At 39.8% G+C, this 19,690-nt stretch overlaps 1 protein-coding gene across 6 annotated transcripts in view; it reads left to right on the forward strand.

Moving 5' to 3' along the window:
• abca2 (ATP-binding cassette, sub-family A (ABC1), member 2) overlaps positions 1–19,690 on the forward strand; it is an 80,775-nt gene that overhangs the window by 40,167 nt on the left and 20,918 nt on the right. For all 6 annotated transcript variants that reach the window (XR_006843108.1, XM_046385683.1, XM_046385682.1 and 3 more), the window contains 16 exons: positions 525–904; positions 3,010–3,169; positions 4,427–4,555; positions 4,681–4,848; positions 5,353–5,449; positions 7,238–7,411; positions 8,251–8,353; positions 9,686–9,800; positions 11,295–11,485; positions 12,024–12,174; positions 12,339–12,543; positions 14,291–14,455; positions 15,496–15,676; positions 15,892–16,104; positions 17,208–17,404; positions 19,284–19,457. Coding sequence is in view for 5 of the 6 variants with exons in the window: in XM_046385683.1 (XP_046241639.1) it covers positions 525–904; positions 3,010–3,169; positions 4,427–4,555; positions 4,681–4,848; positions 5,353–5,449; positions 7,238–7,411; positions 8,251–8,353; positions 9,686–9,800; positions 11,295–11,485; positions 12,024–12,174; positions 12,339–12,543; positions 14,291–14,455; positions 15,496–15,676; positions 15,892–16,104; positions 17,208–17,404; positions 19,284–19,457 (2,803 nt within the window). In the remaining variant the exon portion in view is untranslated. The remainder of the gene's footprint in view (positions 1–524; positions 905–3,009; positions 3,170–4,426; positions 4,556–4,680; positions 4,849–5,352; positions 5,450–7,237; positions 7,412–8,250; positions 8,354–9,685; positions 9,801–11,294; positions 11,486–12,023; positions 12,175–12,338; positions 12,544–14,290; positions 14,456–15,495; positions 15,677–15,891; positions 16,105–17,207; positions 17,405–19,283; positions 19,458–19,690) is intronic.

Below are 19,690 nucleotides of genomic sequence, written 5' to 3' on the forward strand. Positions count from 1 at the left end.
TTGATTCATTCTGTAATAAATGAAATACTTATTATTGTGTCAGCCATATATCTGTTCCTGGGAAAAAAACACAAATAAACACGTCATTCACGCTAAAATCTTTGTATTGTCATTGAGTAGAATGAATTCATAAATCTCTGACCAAAATTTGCTATATTGTACTGGAAAATCAGAATAAATACTAATTAAACAATCTTATCTTTCCCTCTTCTCCAACTTAAACACATAAAGATTAAAGAGCCATTACAGTGTTTCCTCATCTGAACATCCAAATATTTCAGAGTTTAGTCAAGCTTTTTCATGGGACATTAATTCTCTTAGATCATCATAATTTGTGCAGTACAAAATAAAATGGAGCTCACTTTCAGTTTTACCCAAATCACAAAGCTCCGACAGTCTCGCTTATGAATGCAACTAAACTAAGCTTACGCTTAGAGATAAACAAGGTGTAAGATATATTTCAAGATGTTTTTTTTTTAATACATGCTCACTATAGCTCTCCTCCTCTACTGTTGTCCCACCAGCTTCACCTGGAGCAGCCCAGCTCTTTGGCTCCTCTCTCTCACTCCCACCTCGGGGCAATATTGAAGGACCTGGCTGATGTAGAGAGGCTTCTCAAGGACGTGGACCTGCTCTCTGGCCTGGCCCGTCTGCTGCCCAAGGGAGCCTGCATTGGACGATCTCCAGCCTCCCCCACAAACATGACATGGCCCCTTAACTCTACCACCTGGGGCCCCAACACAACTGATGTCCCTGGTGAGGAGGAGAAGGAAGGAGCAGAGGGAGGTGGTGCAGGAGCAGGAGTAGGGAAAGGGACGGAGGAAGCACAGAACCCTCATTCTCAGTTTTCGGCGTTTGTACAGCTGTGGGCTGGATTGCAGCCGATTCTGTGTGGGAACAACAGGTGGGTGAGACAAAAGATTTGATGAATGGCAAAATGATGATATTCATGTAAAGACCATTTCACTCAAGTTGTTGCACGATTGAAAGGATGGTTCCAGTTTATTACAGCTTAGATTGTATTTCTGTCGTGATCGTCATTGCTATCCTCAGGAACAAAATCCTACTCACCATATTAATATGAAGACCTACAACATCTCTGAAAAGCAGGGCTGACACAAGAATTGGGTAGTTCTTGAGTATCATCAGAGTAAAATGTGTTAATATTTGACTGACGTTTATATTAAAAAAAAACACATTTTTCTAACTCTTGTGATCAAAAACATTGATCTGAAGCTCAGTTTTGGTGCTATTCCATAAATGTCAAAATTTCTAAAAAATAAGAAAACTTTTGATCAACCTACACTATATAGACAAACATACTGGGATGGGATTGTTTCTCAGTGTAGGGCTTGACCCTTACTTGCAGTGAAGGGAAATCTTAATGCTTCAGCATACCAAGACTTTTTGGACAATGCTATGCTTCAAACTTTGTGGCAACAGTTTGGGAAAGGTCCTTTTCTGATCCTGCATGACTGAGTCCCAGTGCACAAAGCAAAGTCCATGAAGACATGGTTGGATGAGTTTGGTGTGGAAGAACTTGACTGGCCCACACAGAGTCCTGACCTCAACCCCATCAAACACCTTTGGAATGAACTTAAATGGAGATTGTGAGCCAGGCCTTTCTGTCCATCATCAGTGTCTGACCTCACTATCGCTCTGCTGCATGAATAGGCACCATTTCCCACAGAAACACCCCAAAACAGAAAGCAGGAAGCTGTCATAGCTGCAAAACTGTCTACGTATTTAGAATACAATGCGATTAAAGCCCCTGTTGGTGTAATGATCTGGTGTGCAAGTACTTTTGTCCATGTACATTGTATCAGTATCAATCATTTAATTGGGTGAATAGATACAGATGCAGATCATCGTGGACTCGCTCATTTCTATCCAAGTTTTAAAGCTGCAATATTTTTACCTGAACAATGGGGTCAAACGACAATGTATAAAGTGAAAAGAAAATTGTCTTACAAATTTGTAGTTCCCCTCAGCTCTATGGAGCATTTTAGACTCTTTCGGCTTATTGTTTTTGTTCTACAGCACTGCTTTCCCACAGACACACTCCAAACTTTAGTGTAAAGCTTCCCCAGAGGAGTGAAAGCAATAATTTTTGATTTCACTTGTTTTCAGCTGCAGAAAGAAGCTGTTTTCACCTCTAGTAAACCCACTGTACATTACCTGCTCAGCACCAAGCTGCACACAGACACAGTAAGAGACTAGCTGGTAAGAGCAATGTAGCAATTGGCAGCTAAAGAGACATACTTTTCTGAGGAGTGAATGAGACTTAATGTGACCATCAAGTAAATGCAAATCACAATTTCACAGATGACTGATTTGACGGGCGGCACGGTGGTGCAGTAGTTAGCACTGTCACCTCACAGCAGGAGGGTTCCAGGTTTGAATCCCGGTCTGGGCCCTTCTATGTGGAGTTTGCATGTTCTCCCATGCGTGGGTGTTGTCTGGGTACTCCGACTTCTTCCCACAATCCCAAAAACATGCACATTAGTTTAATTGGCTACTCTACATTGCCATTAAAACCGTTTTTTTTTTTTTTTTTAAATAAAACAACTAAAATAGATTAGAGGGAGTAAAACATTTGAAAACAAACAGCTTTCACCTGCTTTCCTTTCTGTAGGAAATCCTACAGTGAAACAAGGGACTTTTGACATTTCAGACATTTTAACTTTCACTTTTTTAGACTTTTAGATTTAGATAACACAGATTAGCTGTTGGTTTGTTTCCAAATTGCTAAAACAAAAAAACAATGCATGCACTGCATTGATGTGTCTGTCTTTAACAATGCTCAGTGCTCACTTTATTTTGTGTTTTAATTTTATTTGCCTAGATTAAACACTAATTATGAAACAGATAAAGAAGTCATGGCAGCTGTGTGGCAAGAATTTTGTTTCATTTTACTCACCTGTGACAGGCAGCATACAACCTGCAGATCAAATTCTCAAATGCTGTAACTTAGTACAGTTAATGTCTTTTAACTTGTGTTTCTTGTAGGATCATTGAGCCTGAGGCTCTGAAGCAAGGGAATATGAGTTCTCTGGGATTCACTAGCAAAGAACAGAGGAATCTGGGCCTACTGGTTCACTTGATGACTACAAATCCCAAGATCCTCTATTCCCCCATTGGCTCTGAGGTGGATAAAGTGATTCAGAAGGCAAGTAGACAGCACTGTCATTGGTGTAACTGTATGATGTGACTGTATGAATTGTTCACAGCAGAGCTGAAAAACCCTGAGCCACAAAGGACTAAAAGGCTCTGTAGAGCAAAGGGGACATTCTTTTTGTTCATCACTACACACATGTTACACATTGTTTCATTTACTGTTTTTTTTTGTTTCAAGAGCTTTTAGCTGCATGTCGCAATCATCCTCAGTTGTCATTTCATGATGAAGACCGGGTGGTTAACACTTCAGGTTTAAGGAGTACGTGGACCTTGACTTCAGATTATTTTGTCCAAAGTGAGGAATAAAGTGAGTAATGCAGCTTAATATAGTTTGGTAGGTTTCTGGTTTTGCCAGTCTAGTGTTGTATATGAGCTTATACCAGGTGAACTAGCATTTGTCAGATGTAGGTGGAGAAAGCTAGTAGCATGTTTCAAGTTAGCAAGGTGCCCTGGGATATTTGATAAGCTCAAATGTGTCACACAGTGCTGTCTCACTGTGTTTTATTCAGATCTATTAGAGTGGAGAATTGTGCACACAGTGTTGCTGTACTACTCAGCAGCATCAACAACAGAGAGAGAGAGAACTGTCATCCATAATGAGTTTGTGCAGTTTATGCTGTCTGATGTTATGTTACATGCTAAAATATGTTCGTGTAAAGCCTTGTTTTGATCCACTTCCTGTGAGTAAGTACAAACATTTTCAAACTGGTTTGATATGAAATCAAACACTGGACCACACCAGTGTGCCAAATTTCACCAGTAGGTTCATTGTTTATTTCTCACAACAATCATTCAGTTTTCTCAATCTAAAATTTAAGAAAATATTTACACTGATGTTTATAGTTTACTCTTGATATGGCTGCATGTGCAGTTTCATTTACACTGACAATTGCTGCATCTTGAATCAGAGACCTGCAGCATAAATCATGCGAGACCACAGACCAAACTGTTAGAAAAGTTTCATCCTTTGTATTCTAAGAAAAAGACTTCTCTCACTAGCATGTAATGCAGCTGTACTCTGTGCTTCAGCATACACAACATAGCACAAAAGCCCACTGATGTTCTTTGCGTTTGCATCTGCTCTTATCTGAGCAAGTGGGCTGAAGACTGTGGAGAGAGCGGTGAATGTGGTAGGCTGAGAGATGGAGGGCGGTTGTAAGGAGGACAGAAGTGGAAGCCATACTGAACAATGGCTGAATTCAAAGAAAACACAATAATAAAGAAAACATTTGTTAATTTTTCCACTTAGGCAAATGAGACATTTGCATTCATTGGGAACGTGACACACTACACCCGTGTGTGGCTCAACATTTCCTCCCAGCTCAGGACTTTTCTCGAGGAGGGCCAGCTGCACAACCACCTGTTGTGGTTACAGCAGGTAGATGCACATGCAACTTTTCTATTGACATCATTAATGAAACAGCACTTTCAGGGTGTGAAGAAATCATCATGTAATGGTGCACACATTAGGCTCCATCCATGCTCTGCCTTCTCTCTCTGCAGCTGTCATCTGAACTTCAGCAGCACCCTGAGTTGTTGAATGGCACCGACAGTGAGCTGATGCAGGGTCTGATGGAGGGAAACTACAGCCTTCCCAACACCTCCACCCTGCTGGAGCAGCTGGACACCATTGACAATGCTGCCTGTGGCTGGACACACTTCATGTCTAAGGTCAACATAAAGAAGCAAAGTTCCTCCCCTTCCAGTGGACCACCATTTACTGTAGTTAATGGCAAGAGACTAATAAGGTTTCGATCCAGTATGTGTTATCACATGAATTACAAATATGATGCAAGTCAGCACAGTCTCAGTTTGGAATAAAGATGAATACCGTTTAGTTTTGTGTGAAAAGGCTCAGTCATCTCTCATCTCTGTCTCCATGTCCAAACTCCATTTGAGCATCCCATTGGAAGTTTGCTCTCTACACTGAATCTGTTAAATATACAGTTCTTTGGGTTGTCGGTGAGTGAAACACTAACAAGTCAGTTAGCTTGGCACAGAAGAAGTATTAAAAGAGTATGAAATCATTACAAATCAGGTCAGGTTGACAGTGGCAGCTAGTCAAATAGCTAGTCGATTTTGAACGAGGAAAGAGACGTTATGTGTTTCTTGCATAAATGTAGGAAAGTGCATTTCTGCTTTGGAGCAATATTTGTCTGTACCCTGTGCTTCCAGGTAAGTGTGGATGTCTTCAAGGGCTTTCCTGATGAGGACAGCATTGTCAACTACACCCTGAACCAGGCCTACCAGGACAACGTGTCTGTCTTTGCCAGTGAGTCATCCCTCTGTGACAGATTGTGGCCTGATATTTAAAAAAAATGCTTATAGAAGGAAAGTGCTTTACATCTATTTTAATTTTTTATGTCACAGGCAAATTGCATACTAAAATACATCAAAAGCAAGCAAAACACAAAAATAATAGAAAATAAACTAAAAGAAAGATGCTGTACTCAAACCTTAATGTGGTTTTGTGTGTTTGCAAGTGTCACGCTTGCACGTCGTCCATTGAATGTATGTGCTGATGTATACAGTGTGTGTGTGTGTGTGTGTGTGTACATGGTGTAGGGGGATGCGTAAAAGCCTTCAGACGCTAAAGTTGGTTATTCAGTTATCCATGCACTGAGCAGAACATCTGGACATCTTCTGATATACGTCGATCAGCCTTGACATTATGGAAACTGACAGGCGAGGTGAAAAACATCTCATTACAAAGGCATCTGGCTGTGGGTGGGATATGTTAGCCAGCAGGTGAACATGTCCTTGAAGTTGATGTGCTGGAAGCAAATAAAATGGGTAAGGATATGAGTGACTTTGACAAGGGCCAAATTGTGATGGATAGACGACTGGGTCGGAGCATCTCAAAAACTGCGGCTCTAGTGGGATGTTCCTGGTCTGCAGAGATCAAGACCTACCAACGGTGGGCCATGGAAGGAAAACCAGTGACAAGACATGGGGAGCTAAGGCTCACTGATGCAAGTGGAAAGCAAAGGCTGGCTTGTGTTGTCCGATCCTATAGAAGAACTACTGTAGCTCAAATTGCTGATAAAGTCAATGCTGATTCTGACAGGAAGGTGTCGGAACACAGCGCATTGCAGTTTGTTGTGTATGGGGTCGCGTAGCCACAGACAGGTCAGGGTGCCCATGCTGACCTGTGTCCACCAATAAAATGGTGCAATGGGCACATGAGCATCAGAACTGGACCTTGGAGCAATAGAAGATGGTGACCTGTCCTGATGAATCGCATTTTCTATTGTGTGAATGGCTCGGTGTGTATGCATCAGCAGGATAATGCACACTGACACACAAGAAAAATGGTTCACAAATGATCTGAGGAAGACAACAAAGAGTTTGAGGTGCTGACTTGGCTCCTGGATTCTCCAGATCTCAGTCCAATCAAACATCTGTTGGATGTGCTGAAAAAACAAGTCTAATCCATGAAGGCCCCACCTCGCAATTTACAGAACTTAAGGGATCTACTTCTGATGGCTCAGTGCCAGATACCACAGCAGACCTTCAGAGGTCTAGTGGAGTCCATGCCTCAATGGATCAAGGCTGTTTTAGCAGTCAAAGGTGGACCTACTCAGTATTAGGCAGAACATCGTAATGTTATGGCTGATCCTTGTAAATATTGTGTCAACTTTCTTAAGATTAGGAGTATTGGTGTTCTCTTCAAAAATTTTAGAAGTTTTAAAAACCATTGGATGCAAAATGCTGCCTATTTCACTATAAAGTCCATTCTCAGTGTATGTAACCTGGAGACTTTGAGTATCTACATCCCACTTGTATAAATTGCATACTGACTCGCAACTGGCTTCCAAACTAGTTTTAATGTAACATAACACTGCTGATATGACCCATGTTAAACTGAGAGCTTGTTCATATCCGATAATAGCAAAAGTCTTAGGTGATCCGATTATAACTAGACAGCTCTGAGTCCATCATTTCATCTATTATAATGCGTATACACGGTTATATAAGAGGTTTTTTCACATGTAGAAACTGGCCTTGAACCTAAAGTTGGTATGCTGCTTGTGCCACTAATATGACTTTTTCTTTTCAGGTGTGATTTTTCAGACCAATAAAGACGGTTCCCTGCCACCTCATGTTCTGTACAAAATTAGACAAAACTCCAGCTTTACAGAGAAGACCAATGAAATCAGAAGGGCTTACTGGCGTCCTGGGCCCAACACCGGGGGGAAATTCTACTTCCTCTATGGCTTTGTTTGGATCCAAGGTAACTGACTGAAATACAGCGCTCATTGAGTAGTAACTATATATATATTTATGATACATGCTTGAATATTGATTTGATACATTACTTAAATTGTTATTTTTAGATACACTGCTACTGTGTTGGATTCTAATTCTGGACTCATTAGTGGACTCATTGTTTCAGTGCAGTCTGTAGATAGCAACAGTCTGTGCTATAAATCAAGACCTAGACACAGGTCCACAAGGGAGCCAGAGTGTTGTGTCAAATGCATTGTTTAGTTTGTTTTACTAAGAAAGGGATTTATTCTGGTAAAGTGCTTACCACTGTGCACTGGGAAGAGGGTGCACCTGTGAAAATGCCAATGCAAGCTGCAGCAGAAGCACTTTGTCACTGCAAGTCATCTTTTATTCAGGAAACAGCACAGAGAAGCAGCTCATGACACAGAAAGATCCAAACATCCAAGCTGACAGGACACAGTCTGATGAACTGGCCTGGAGACAGCCAAGCAGTTTATTTAAGCTATGAGAGATTAACTTACAGGGGATCACCAAAATTACAAAAACACCTATTGTGATATGGGAGTGCAGGTTGGTTTTGGTTTTATTTGTCCAGGTATTAAGATATCTGTTTTAATACCTGGACAGTCATGGTAAATATAATTTTGAATTAAATCAACATTTTGTGCATTTTCTCTGTAAGTCTGTCATTACTGGTGAAACCTTCCAAATTACACATAGCCATTTGTTCCGTGGTTACAATATGTAAATGTTGAGTAGAGCATTAAAGAAATATTTTAATTTTCCTATTTTCATATTAAGTAACACTCACACTTTATTTCTCTCTCTGTCACTCTGCTCTAGATATGATAGAGAGAGCCATCATCAACACGTTTGTGGGGCATGATGTGGTGGAACCTGGTAACTACGTACAGATGTTCCCCTACCCGTGTTATACCAGAGACGAGTAAGAAATGGGCTTTGCCATGTTCTTTATTTCGTAGTTTGTTTTATATCATAATGTTGTGCATGTAGCATTCAGTAATCACTAGGCAGAGAGGGACAAAAATATATGTTGTGAAATATTGTATATGCAATTTGAAACATTTTGTATTTCAAAATGCTCATATATATTGTGTTCTTGGGGTGGGTACCAAACTGATACTTTTATGACACCAATTACTTTAATTATTTTGACAAATGGCTTGTCATTCAGCACCAAATTTTGATACTTAAGGAGTAAATTCAGTAGCCAATAAACTTGTATAACTTAACTTTATGCTGCTTGTTAGCTAGCCAGTGCAGCTAACCAGGATCTGCACATTCTGTTCCCCACATTGTGGAATGGTTCATCTTCTCCTTGCCGCTGCAGGGATAGATAACTCAGAACTGAGGGAGAGAGTATTTCTGACAGCAACCATGGTGTTGCTTACAGGCTGACATGTAAATCGAGATAAATGCACCTCAAGCTGGCACAGTGGATTGTTTTGTCAGCAAAGGTGTAATCTTCAGTCAGACATTGGGAGAGACCAACCAAGAAGAAATTAGGCTGTCAACATATTTAAATGAAGAACTAATGAATAATGATCACTGTGTGGGAGACTGCTTCCTGCACCAGCTGTTTTTTGTGTTTTTTGTTTCAACTTCGGGGCCTGCCCTGGAGCACGTTAACTTTCATATCAGAACATGTCAATAGCCAGACCACTGAAAGAGAATCACAGGGTCCTGACAGAAGTCCTCCTCATTTTACAATAATGTGACAAGTGAAAAGGACCCCTAGATAGATTGATGTGTTCATCATCCAACAAAAAGCAAGAAATGCCTACTCTTATATTATACATATGTAATATAAGAAACATAAGACATACAGTAGCTTAGGCTGTCCACACTTATTTTGTGCCCTAGTCTTACTTTGGAAATTATTTCTGTTTTTTCCTAAACTTCTTAGTATGTTTCACTTTGCTGAATATCACTTTAATTGTTGCTGTAACCAATTTTCTCATTGGTGCTACAACAAATCATCAAATTTCAAAAAAACAGTTTCTCCAGCTGCATCCACAAGTTTGAACAGCTTCCTCATTGAAAAGGGTAGTTGTACCATAATGTGTAGTGCAATTTTCTTCTTGATTTTCTAAAATTAGTACTGAAAAATGAATTGTCAAGAAACCAGTAATGAAGTCAACGTATCAGTATCAAAAATTCTGGACTGATTCTATGTTTGACAACTGAAATGCAGTGTGGTCTATAAACATGTGTATTTCATCTTTACCTGATATTCCGTGTTGTTGTTATTTTTCAGTTTTCTGTTTGTGATTGAGCATATGATGCCTCTTTGCATGGTGATCTCCTGGGTTTACTCAGTAGCCATGATGATTCAGCATATTGTGGCTGAGAAGGAGCACCGGCTCAAAGAGGTTAGACTGTATGACTATGATTGTATGTGTGTTACCAATTAATGTATCTACTAACAAGTATTTTATGTCTATCAAAGCCTGACATATGTGACACAGAGCTTCATTATTGTCCAAAAACTATTAAAAACATACAGCATCAACCAGCCACACTATTGCACTGGCTAACTTGTTCCTTCATTACCATGAACACTTACGCTGTATTTTGGTTTGACTCCTTTCAACACACACAACCTTGCTGCCCCAAATAATCATAGTGGATTAATCCACTGCTGAAAATAGTCTCCAACAAGTTCATTATTTCCTCCTGTGTGAGTAATGTTTTGTTAAAATTAAAAATTACATTTCATGGGAACGCTCCCACCCACAACCAGGTGTTTATGTAAGGAAATTACTCATGCTTATGATATATTTATATATATATATATATATATTATATTAGGTATTTTTAAGGATTAACACATGGTTTTGGTATTTTGGTGGGATTTGTTGATAACCACAAAAAACAGAATAACAACAATCTATTTAGTAGTAGAAGCAGTAGTAGTGGATTAACATGTAATTTGCATGAGCAGAATTATTTCCACATTGTGATGATAACTGGAATGCTATATCAGTGCTATTTGAGGTGCAGTGCTTTAGGCCTTGTTTAGACTGCCAGCCCAAATCCATTTTTTGTCCAATCCAGATTTTATCAGCAAAAATCAAATCAAAAGTGGTTTTTGCAAATCGGTTCCAAACCACCTTTGGATTCGGCTTGAAATGCGATTCAAGCCGGTTTTCTACATGACAAGTCAGATAGCTCTGGGAACTCATGTCAGATTATTATTCAAAACGATAGGCTGGTGATGTCTGAACACAGTGCGGGCAGTCTGTCTGATTTAAGAAACAAATCTGATTTTCCTGCAGTCTCAACAAAGCCTTTAATATCGCTACACGGCCACACATTCCTGTTTGTATCTTTCCACACCTGTTAAACACCACCGCCCTCTCTATTTTTGACATAAAGAAACTATGACAAAATTGTAAAAATACATAAGTCAATTTTAATGTGACTTTTTTATTGGTGGTATGTGACACAACAAAAAGTTGACTTAGTAACCTTGGCAGGTGGAGAACAGAACAGAAAAGTGAGGTTGTCACAATACCAGATTCGTAAACCTTGATACAATCCTGATGAAAAAATTGTACCTGATATCTCTTTAAAACCATGACAAAAAGTTCTAGTGGCACAAAAATAATTATTTTTTAATTTTGTACTCACTGAACACATTTATAATAATAATGATATCTGTGCAATCTTGGGTTGAAAATATTTTTGCAGAGCTGTGTGTGTGTGTGTGTGTGTGTGTGTGGGTGTGTGTGTCGATACCTCAAACTTAACACTACACCTTAACTGAATAGCACAAACGAACCTACAGTAGCCCAGTTTAAAGTGGCTGTGTAGAACAAAGAAGTTATGATTTCTGATATGTAACTATTGTGCCACCTCCTCAGGTGATGAAGATGATGGGTCTGAACAATGCCGTCCACTGGGTGGCTTGGTTTATCACTGGTTTCGTCCAGCTGTCCATCTCTGTCACTGCCCTGACAGCCATCTTGAAGTATGGCCGGGTATTGCTCCACAGTGATCCCTTCATCATCTGGCTCTTCCTCACCATCTATGCCGTGGCCACCATCATGTTCTGGTGAAATATTTTATTTCGACTAAAGCCATGAATCACTGTCTCCTCAAAATGCATCACAGCTGAACTGCTGATGCTGTGTAAAATTTATACACATTTATTGTGTAGGAGACACTGCGCTTATTACAATCTAAATGCCCAAACACAGAAATACGCAAAACCCAGGTAATCGGGAAGCATCACCAATAAAGTTGAGATATAACAGCCATGCTGCTCAAATAAACTCGCTGGTAGGGGGGAAATTTGATTATTCACCCGCTGCATGTCATCATGGATTTACAGAATATTTACACAGCTCCTGTAGTGAAAGCAGCACATTGGCAGAGCATCGGCAGCTCTGTATCTACACAGGATGTGTACAGGCACAGTGACTATAGGAGTTTGGCAGCTCTCAAAGCCCAATAACACAATCTCTGTAGAGAAAGAAACAGACCTACAAGTGGTATAAAAAATTGCTTAAAAACAAGACTGAAGCTAGGTTTATATTTTATAAAACTACTAAATAAAAAAAGAACTCCATGTAACATCTGTTTCTTTTCAGTTTTTTGGTTTCAGTAATCTACTCGAAGGCCAAGCTGGCTTCAGCCTGTGGAGGAATCATCTACTTCCTCAGCTACGTGCCCTACATGTATGTGGCCATTAGGGAGGAGGTGGCCCATGATAAGATCACTGCCTTTGAGAAGTGCATCGCTGTAAGGCCTTTCTTTTTTTCTGTCTTTTTTCCCAGTTATTCACTTAAATTTAACTATGTTCGGTGTCTGTGTGTAAAATTTGCTCCTTGTGTTGTCACTGTGAAGAATTGCTTCGATAATCCTGATGATCCAAGGTAAGTAACTGTCTCACCTGTCTCTTCTAGTCTCTTATGTCCACCACAGCCTTCGGCCTTGGCTCCAAGTATTTTGCATTGTATGAGGTAGCAGGTGTTGGCATCCAATGGCGGACCATCAGCCAGTCACCAGTAGAAGGTGATGACTTTAACCTGGGTCTGTCCATGATGATGCTCATCATCGATGCTGGTGTGTATGGTGTGCTCACCTGGTACATAGAGGCCGTGCATCCAGGTATGAAATTATTGCCCTCTGAATGGGCACCAACCTGTCTCTGAAAGGTCCAGTATGTATGATTTAGTGGCATCTAGTGATCAGGTTGCAGATTACAACCAACTGACCAAACCTCAGGTGATCCTCCCTTACGGTAGCTGTCGTGTGTTTGATTTTTCCCTTCCTGGCTACTTTAGAAGTAGAACCATGGAAGAGAATCTGCACCCTCTGATTAAAGATTAAAGGATCAATAAAAGGCTTGTTTAAGGTAATGAATGTGCAGCCGTTCTTAGTTGAAGTGATTGTATACGAAATATTATGTTCTGTTTCCACTCCTAAATCTCCCTACACACTGGACCTTTAAATTATGTCAAGGAGCAGAAGTTTTCCAGGTGATTTCATTTACTGTGTGTTGTATTGATGTGTGAACGTTTGTTTTAATGATTTATTTTAATGATTAGTGAATATGCTTTGACTAATTTTAAAGACTTATGTCACTGCAGCAAATATCATGGAACTTTTTAGCAGCAAAATTAAAAGCTGTATTTATAAACTCAAAAGGATCAGCAAGCTTTCCAGAGAAAACATAATTAGACTTTAATCTTCTGAAATTTAGGTAGTTCTGATGGAGCTCAGGATTTATCAGGAGGACAGCTGCTTTACTCCCAATAATTTCACTGTACAACTTTGGACTGTGTGTGTGTGACCTTGGGGATGTGTAGAAGAATACCGCACTTTAATTAACATTGGATCCTGTCTGATCCTGTTGGCAAGTTCAGATGGACTCATGCTTAACTACGTGTTAGTTTGTCTTAATGGGGAGACACACTTATCATTTCTGCTGATGTTTAATAAAATGAAGAAACACCATGGAATCTGTCCAATATGAATGACAAGCAAATTCTTTTGACATGGATTATTCAGCGTGCCCATGGAAAGCCTAAAACAGATCCGTGCATCATTAACACAGACGAAAATTGTGAACTGATGAGACAATTATATGGGCATACCAAAACAGTCCGTTCATCTTCCTCATCTGGGCCATCTCCTCTTTAATGTGTCCAAGTGAAACAAGCAGACTATGGATTCAGTTTGCATTGTTGAATGTCACAAAATGCTTTGGTGGGTGCTATTTTCTATCTCCGATACATTTGCAGATATGCATTACATGTCATGATAGACTTAAAACGCTTTCTCGTTCGCTGGCTTTTTCATCTGAAGTCTGAAGCAGAATGATATGCTTGCTCAGGAAGCACATTAAGATTAAGATTGAGATTTCTTTTATTGTCCCACAATGGGGAAATTTATATCGTTACAGGCATCTATAATAAGCAATTTACATCAGTAATAAACAATTTCCGTAAGTGAAAGAATAGTAATATAAAACGCTATGTATGTAAATCAACAAACGACACACACAACAACAGATACCAACACAATAGCAGCAGGTGCACATGGGCTAAAAGATTGCACATTGGAATAGTGAATTATTGCACATCCTTATTATTCTTATTATTATTGCCAAGATGTCTTCCACAATATTTAAGTGAATGAGTGTGTGTGTGTGTGTGTGTGGTCTACTGGGGGCAGTGCTGGTTGTTAAACAATCTGACAGCAGCAGGAAGTAAGGACCTATGATATCTCTCTTTCACACATTTGGGGTGAAGGAGTCTATCGCTGAAGGAGCTGCTCAGTGCACTGATGGTGTGATTAACTGGTGGTCTCTAGTGTCTCATGTTGTGGCAAATGTGTTTTCTTTCTCCTATAGGAATGTATGGCCTGCCCCGTCCATGGTACTTTCCCCTGCAGAGGTCCTATTGGTCAGGGAGTGGGCGTGTTGAGACCTGGGATTGGCCATGGTGTGGAGGTGGGACTGCCAGGCTCAGTGTGATGGAGGAAGACCAGGCATGTGCAATGGACCAGCGGAGAACTGGTACGGACAAATGATCATTTGGATGATGAGGACAACTTGTGGACAAGATTCTCATTTCCTGTAGATCCACTTAAGCAAGTCACACTTTACCACATGGTGTGCAAAACCCACAGTGTTGGTCAATTAAGTATTTTGGAAAATACATTTATTTACTTTCTCTCATAATCGGTCTGTTCAGTATCTGTATCTAGTCATAACTACCAACAGAGGAAAACACCTAATCAAAGGGGACTGTTTCCTTACTAGATAGTAGTTACAATGTAAACACTCATAGCAAGATGTGTGAATGTAAGACCACTCAGTATTTTAACATGATAATTTAGTGTATAAACCTCACCTTGAAAAATTACAATGTAGTTATAAAAAGTGAAATGCATCTGAATAAATAATGTGTAAGTGGAGTGACTAAAGACCTACATACAGCATGTGCTCTGTGTCGTTAAACCTTTTTGACTACTCTGAATATTTTGAACAGCTTGTGACTTTCTCTGCTAAGCTTGATAAACTTCAGTATCGCGATACTGTGTTTTGTGATCTATTTTCAGAAACACAGTATCAATTTTAAGTTAGTAGTTTACATATAAGGTTTTGTGGAAGTAGTTCATTTTGTGTTCAAATCCCCAACAGCTAGATAGCAGTTTTGAATCTGACTTCCTCTATTTGACTCTTCCCTTCCAATGTGACATCAACTGAGAAAGAAAGAAGTAAACACATATTGATAGTGTGAACTCAAACCACACAGGACTATGAAACAATACATCTTGCCTTGCTTACACTATCACAATATATTTAATTGTAACCCCGGTCCAATGAGTTTGAGTCCGTGAACTTAAGGTCATACAATCAGGTCGTTCTCAGTCAGAATTAGGGGTCGGAATTATTATGCTGAGTATGACTGTGACAAATAAAGATTTTAAGAGAGAGTGCTAAGAAATTGAGTAAAATAAGAATCATTGTGAAAGTAAGAAGTATATCTGTTTTATATTTAAGTAATGTCTTTCGTGCATCATTTACTTCTCCCTGTCTCATTGTAACCCCAGAGGAAATGCGTGGCATAGAGGAGGAGCCGAGCCACCTGCCGTTGGTGGTGTGCATAGATAAACTGACCAAGGTGTACAAGACCGGCAGCAAACTGGCCCTCAACAAGCTGAGCCTCAATCTCCATGAAAACCAGGTGGTCTCCTTCCTGGGACACAATGGTGCTGGCAAGACCACAACCATGTGAGGGGCACTAGTGTGTTTGTTTGTGTGTTATGATAGAGGTGAAGATTAGCGTTCAACTTAGGAGAATGCTGCAACATTACTTTGCTGTGAAGATACAGAATTGTATTAACTAAAAAAAGCAATCTGACTTTATTTGGTATTAGAGAGAGTAAGTAATGACTGTTTTGGGCAAAGTGCTACTTCGACTGACTGCCTACATGGAATTGTCATAGGTCCATCCTGACGGGCTTGTTCCCGCCCACCTCTGGCTCTGCTACCATATACGGTCACGATATTCGCACAGAGATGGAGCGTATTCGTCAGAACCTGGGCATGTGTCCACAGCACAACGTACTGTTTGACAAGCTGAGTGTGGAGGAGCATCTGTGGTTCTACTCCAGACTCAAAGGCATGGCTGAAGAAGACATACGCAAGGAGATGGACAAGTCAGTACAAGGCTACTGCATTTCTGTCAGTTGGTTAATAGAAATTCTTACATCACTGATTCTTACATTACAACAACATTACAACAAAAATAAATACAGTCAAAACGAACCGCTGAATATACATTGATAACAACAGAAAGCAACCAGACGCACAGTGTTTTCATATCAGGTATGCCTAGTGTTAAAATAGTGCCCTGTTCTTTTGCCCTGATGGAAACAGCTCAAAATAACTAAGCAGAGTATTTGATTTTATCCCTGAGAATTGCTTACCCTTTCCTTACCACCATGGCCTTGTAGAACAGTGTAATACTATATTATTCATGGCTTGCAGACTTATTACACACATGTATTATTTCATTCACTTTGTTTTTTATTATATGCAGAAAATAAGAAATACTGAACAATATATCTGAGGGTTAATATTCTCTCCACTGTCCCTCCGTATTTATTCAGTAAATTCTCTTTATTTGGAGCATGTTTCCATTTTCTGTTCTCCAGCTAATACACTCAAAACTTGATAACATTTAATAAGCTCAACACTTCCTCCTTGTTTGCTTGTTTTCTCACTACAGATAATATTAATCACCCACGATAGAGCATAGATTCTTTTAAATGCATGAAAAAAACATTACACTTTGCTTCACACCAACAATGAAACAATATGATGAAGCATTTATTATTAGATTCATCAATATATACTTCACTTAACTTAATAGTCCACAAATTATTATAGCATACTATGAGTCCTTACTACAGTTGAATGTTGAGGTGTGTATCGGTGACTACAGGCAGTGATAATCCATTATAAGCCCATTAGGGGTCAACCTCTAGTTTATTCATAAGACACTTATAACTCAGTCATGTCTATAACATTATATGGCTGTTGATATGGTGCGTCAGAAAGTATTATGTGAATATAGTTGTAAAGCTTTATGAATTCATTATAAATTCACTATGAACTCACAATCCAATATAGATGTGATCTTCCAAGGTGTTATTATCGGTTCTTTAGCTAAGGTATGACTGTAGTTGATAGTTAAATCAGCTCTACAGAAGATAACACTTTGTTTTATGTTTGTGTGTGTGTGTGTGTGTGTGTCCAGGATGATTGTTGACCTGGAGTTATCCAACAAGCGTCATAGCTTAGTGCAGACTTTGTCTGGCGGGATGAAGAGGAAGCTGTCTGTGGCCATTGCCTTTGTAGGTGGCTCCAGAGCCGTCATCCTGGATGAGCCCACAGCGGGCGTGGACCCCTATGCTCGCAGGGCTATTTGGGACCTCATCCTCAAGTACAAACAGGGTGAGTGCAGGCTCAGTAACAAACCTTGTATTAAAACACATCCGTTTAATTTGGTGTGCACAGCCCATCAACAGTGTGTAAAGGTTTCTTTGTGGATTTCATGTGAGTCATAGGTTTCGCAGAGCCCCATAGTGTCCTAGTTTTCAAGTTATGTAGGTTTTTTCAAGCATCACCTCAAGCTACTGTTCTGCCACCTTCATTCTCTGGTTTGACTTTGATTGTAGAACTCTTCACATTTTAGAATTTATAGCATCTTTGTAGCAGCATCCGTATTTGAAGCAGTGTAGTCCACCACAGTATTAGTTTTGATGATACTGAGTTTTAGGTGATTGTTGTTGCACCATGTGATGAAGGCCTTTATCAGTCTTCTGCACTCCTCTGTAAAAAAGTGGCTAAGTGAAGACAACGTGTTTCTCACTGGTAATAATTTACTCATGTCAGTTTACTGATAACTTCCATTTGATCAAAAACTCCACTTATTGCTGTTTCTTATTCCTTTTTTTCACTGCATACTGTGTATTATGAGTCTGGGCAGACATGGATGTAAACTGCAATGTGAGTGGTGCATGCAGGGACACAGCAGCAAGTAATTCTAGCGAGAATTGCAGTATCAATGCAGAAAGTCTGTAGTGACCTGTAGCACAGTCTAGATTTTTTTCCCCACTCTGTTTCAGCACTATCATCTGTCCATACAGTGGCAGAGACTTGCTTCTCTTAAGAGCTGTTCTTTATACAATGTTGATCAAATGGACAGTGTTATGGTCTTAATTAGCCAGAGGTGGTTTTGCAGTAGCTGTGTAAGCACTTTCACTGTTTCCATAACACTGGTCTGATGTTTTATTTTTATTGGTTTCACATTTTATATATTTTCCAAAACCAAGAAGTACAGTGTTCAAGCTGCAAAGGTTAAAATTTCTTATAATAAAGACAGACTGACAGACTGCAACCGATCTGGACACGTTACCATCAGAAGGAGTGTATACTGAACATATCAGAATGTTTGGTGGCAGAATGACTTCAGGTGTTGAAACAGCAGTTCTGTGTCCTCACTGAAGTGTATACAGCCTACGCCACTCGTCATTGGCATACACACCCACACCCGCACCCACCCCCTCTTCTCCTTCGGACTTTAGTTCTGTCTGCTTGGAAGTGTGCAAAACCTTAGATTTCTACCGTAGGAATGGGGATTTCCAGCCTTAACATCTCAGTGAAGAGGATTATGGAGGACTCATGGTATTCAGAGCAGGTTTTTGACAGCAGTCAGAGTTTGGCCAGCTTTTTCATTAATAATTTCGCATTGCACAGGATCATAGATGATAGTGGAGGGTGGTTTGTTTTCTTTTAGACAGTGATCTAAAAGAAAACAAACCACCCTCTACTGGATGCTTCACTCTCTGTTGCAATCATGATCATATCTCCATGGGTAGGTTTTCAGAGAAGGATTGCTGAAGATTTACTGGTTTGCAAAGGGAGAGATGCACCTCATGTGTACCTTTCACTTGTCAAACTACTGTAATAGTCATTCCTGTGATACCATCACAGGAATGGTAAGTGGTAAAAAAGTTTACACAGCATGTGCAAAAGTCCATAAGCCCATCACACATTAAAGCATTACTTGACTTTACTTCATTGCAGACGATGACGCTGCCTGGGGTCAGACTTTCATAATGAAATTAAAGCTTTCACACTATGTTAAAACTGCAAGATGTGTCGCGGATACAGTTTTTACTGTGGTTCACATGGAGCATTTTTTTGTAAAAAATAGCGAAAATCCTTGTAATGAAACGATTTTCTCTATTCAGTTTGCACATAATTGATTTGATTTCTTTTTTGATAATATATTTATTGTAGCTTTATGTGTGTGTGTTGTCTACTCCAGGCCGTACAATTCTGCTGTCCACCCACCATATGGATGAAGCAGACCTTCTGGGAGATCGCATTGCCATCATCTCACATGGGAAGCTCAAGTGCTGTGGCTCGCCACTCTTTCTGAAGAGCACCTATGGAGACGGATACAAACTGACACTGGTCAAAAAGCAGAGCGAGGGCCCAGGTGAGTCTACATGTGTGCAAGTTCTCTCTTGTTTTCAGTTTACTCACCTGTTAGACTATCAGAGTGTAAATCATAAACAAATTTAAGTCATTCAGGTTATTAATACATTTTCTTATGGTTGTTTATGTGATGAAGATCACCTGTTGGACTGGGTTGCACATGTTTTCATTTACCAGTGTGTAATAACTGTGCATGTGCATCAGTCATTTAGTAGCTTGGCCACTGGACATAAT

This window comes from Scatophagus argus, chromosome 4 (genome assembly GCF_020382885.2).
Source record: "Scatophagus argus isolate fScaArg1 chromosome 4, fScaArg1.pri, whole genome shotgun sequence".
NCBI lineage: Eukaryota > Metazoa > Chordata > Actinopteri > Scatophagidae > Scatophagus > Scatophagus argus.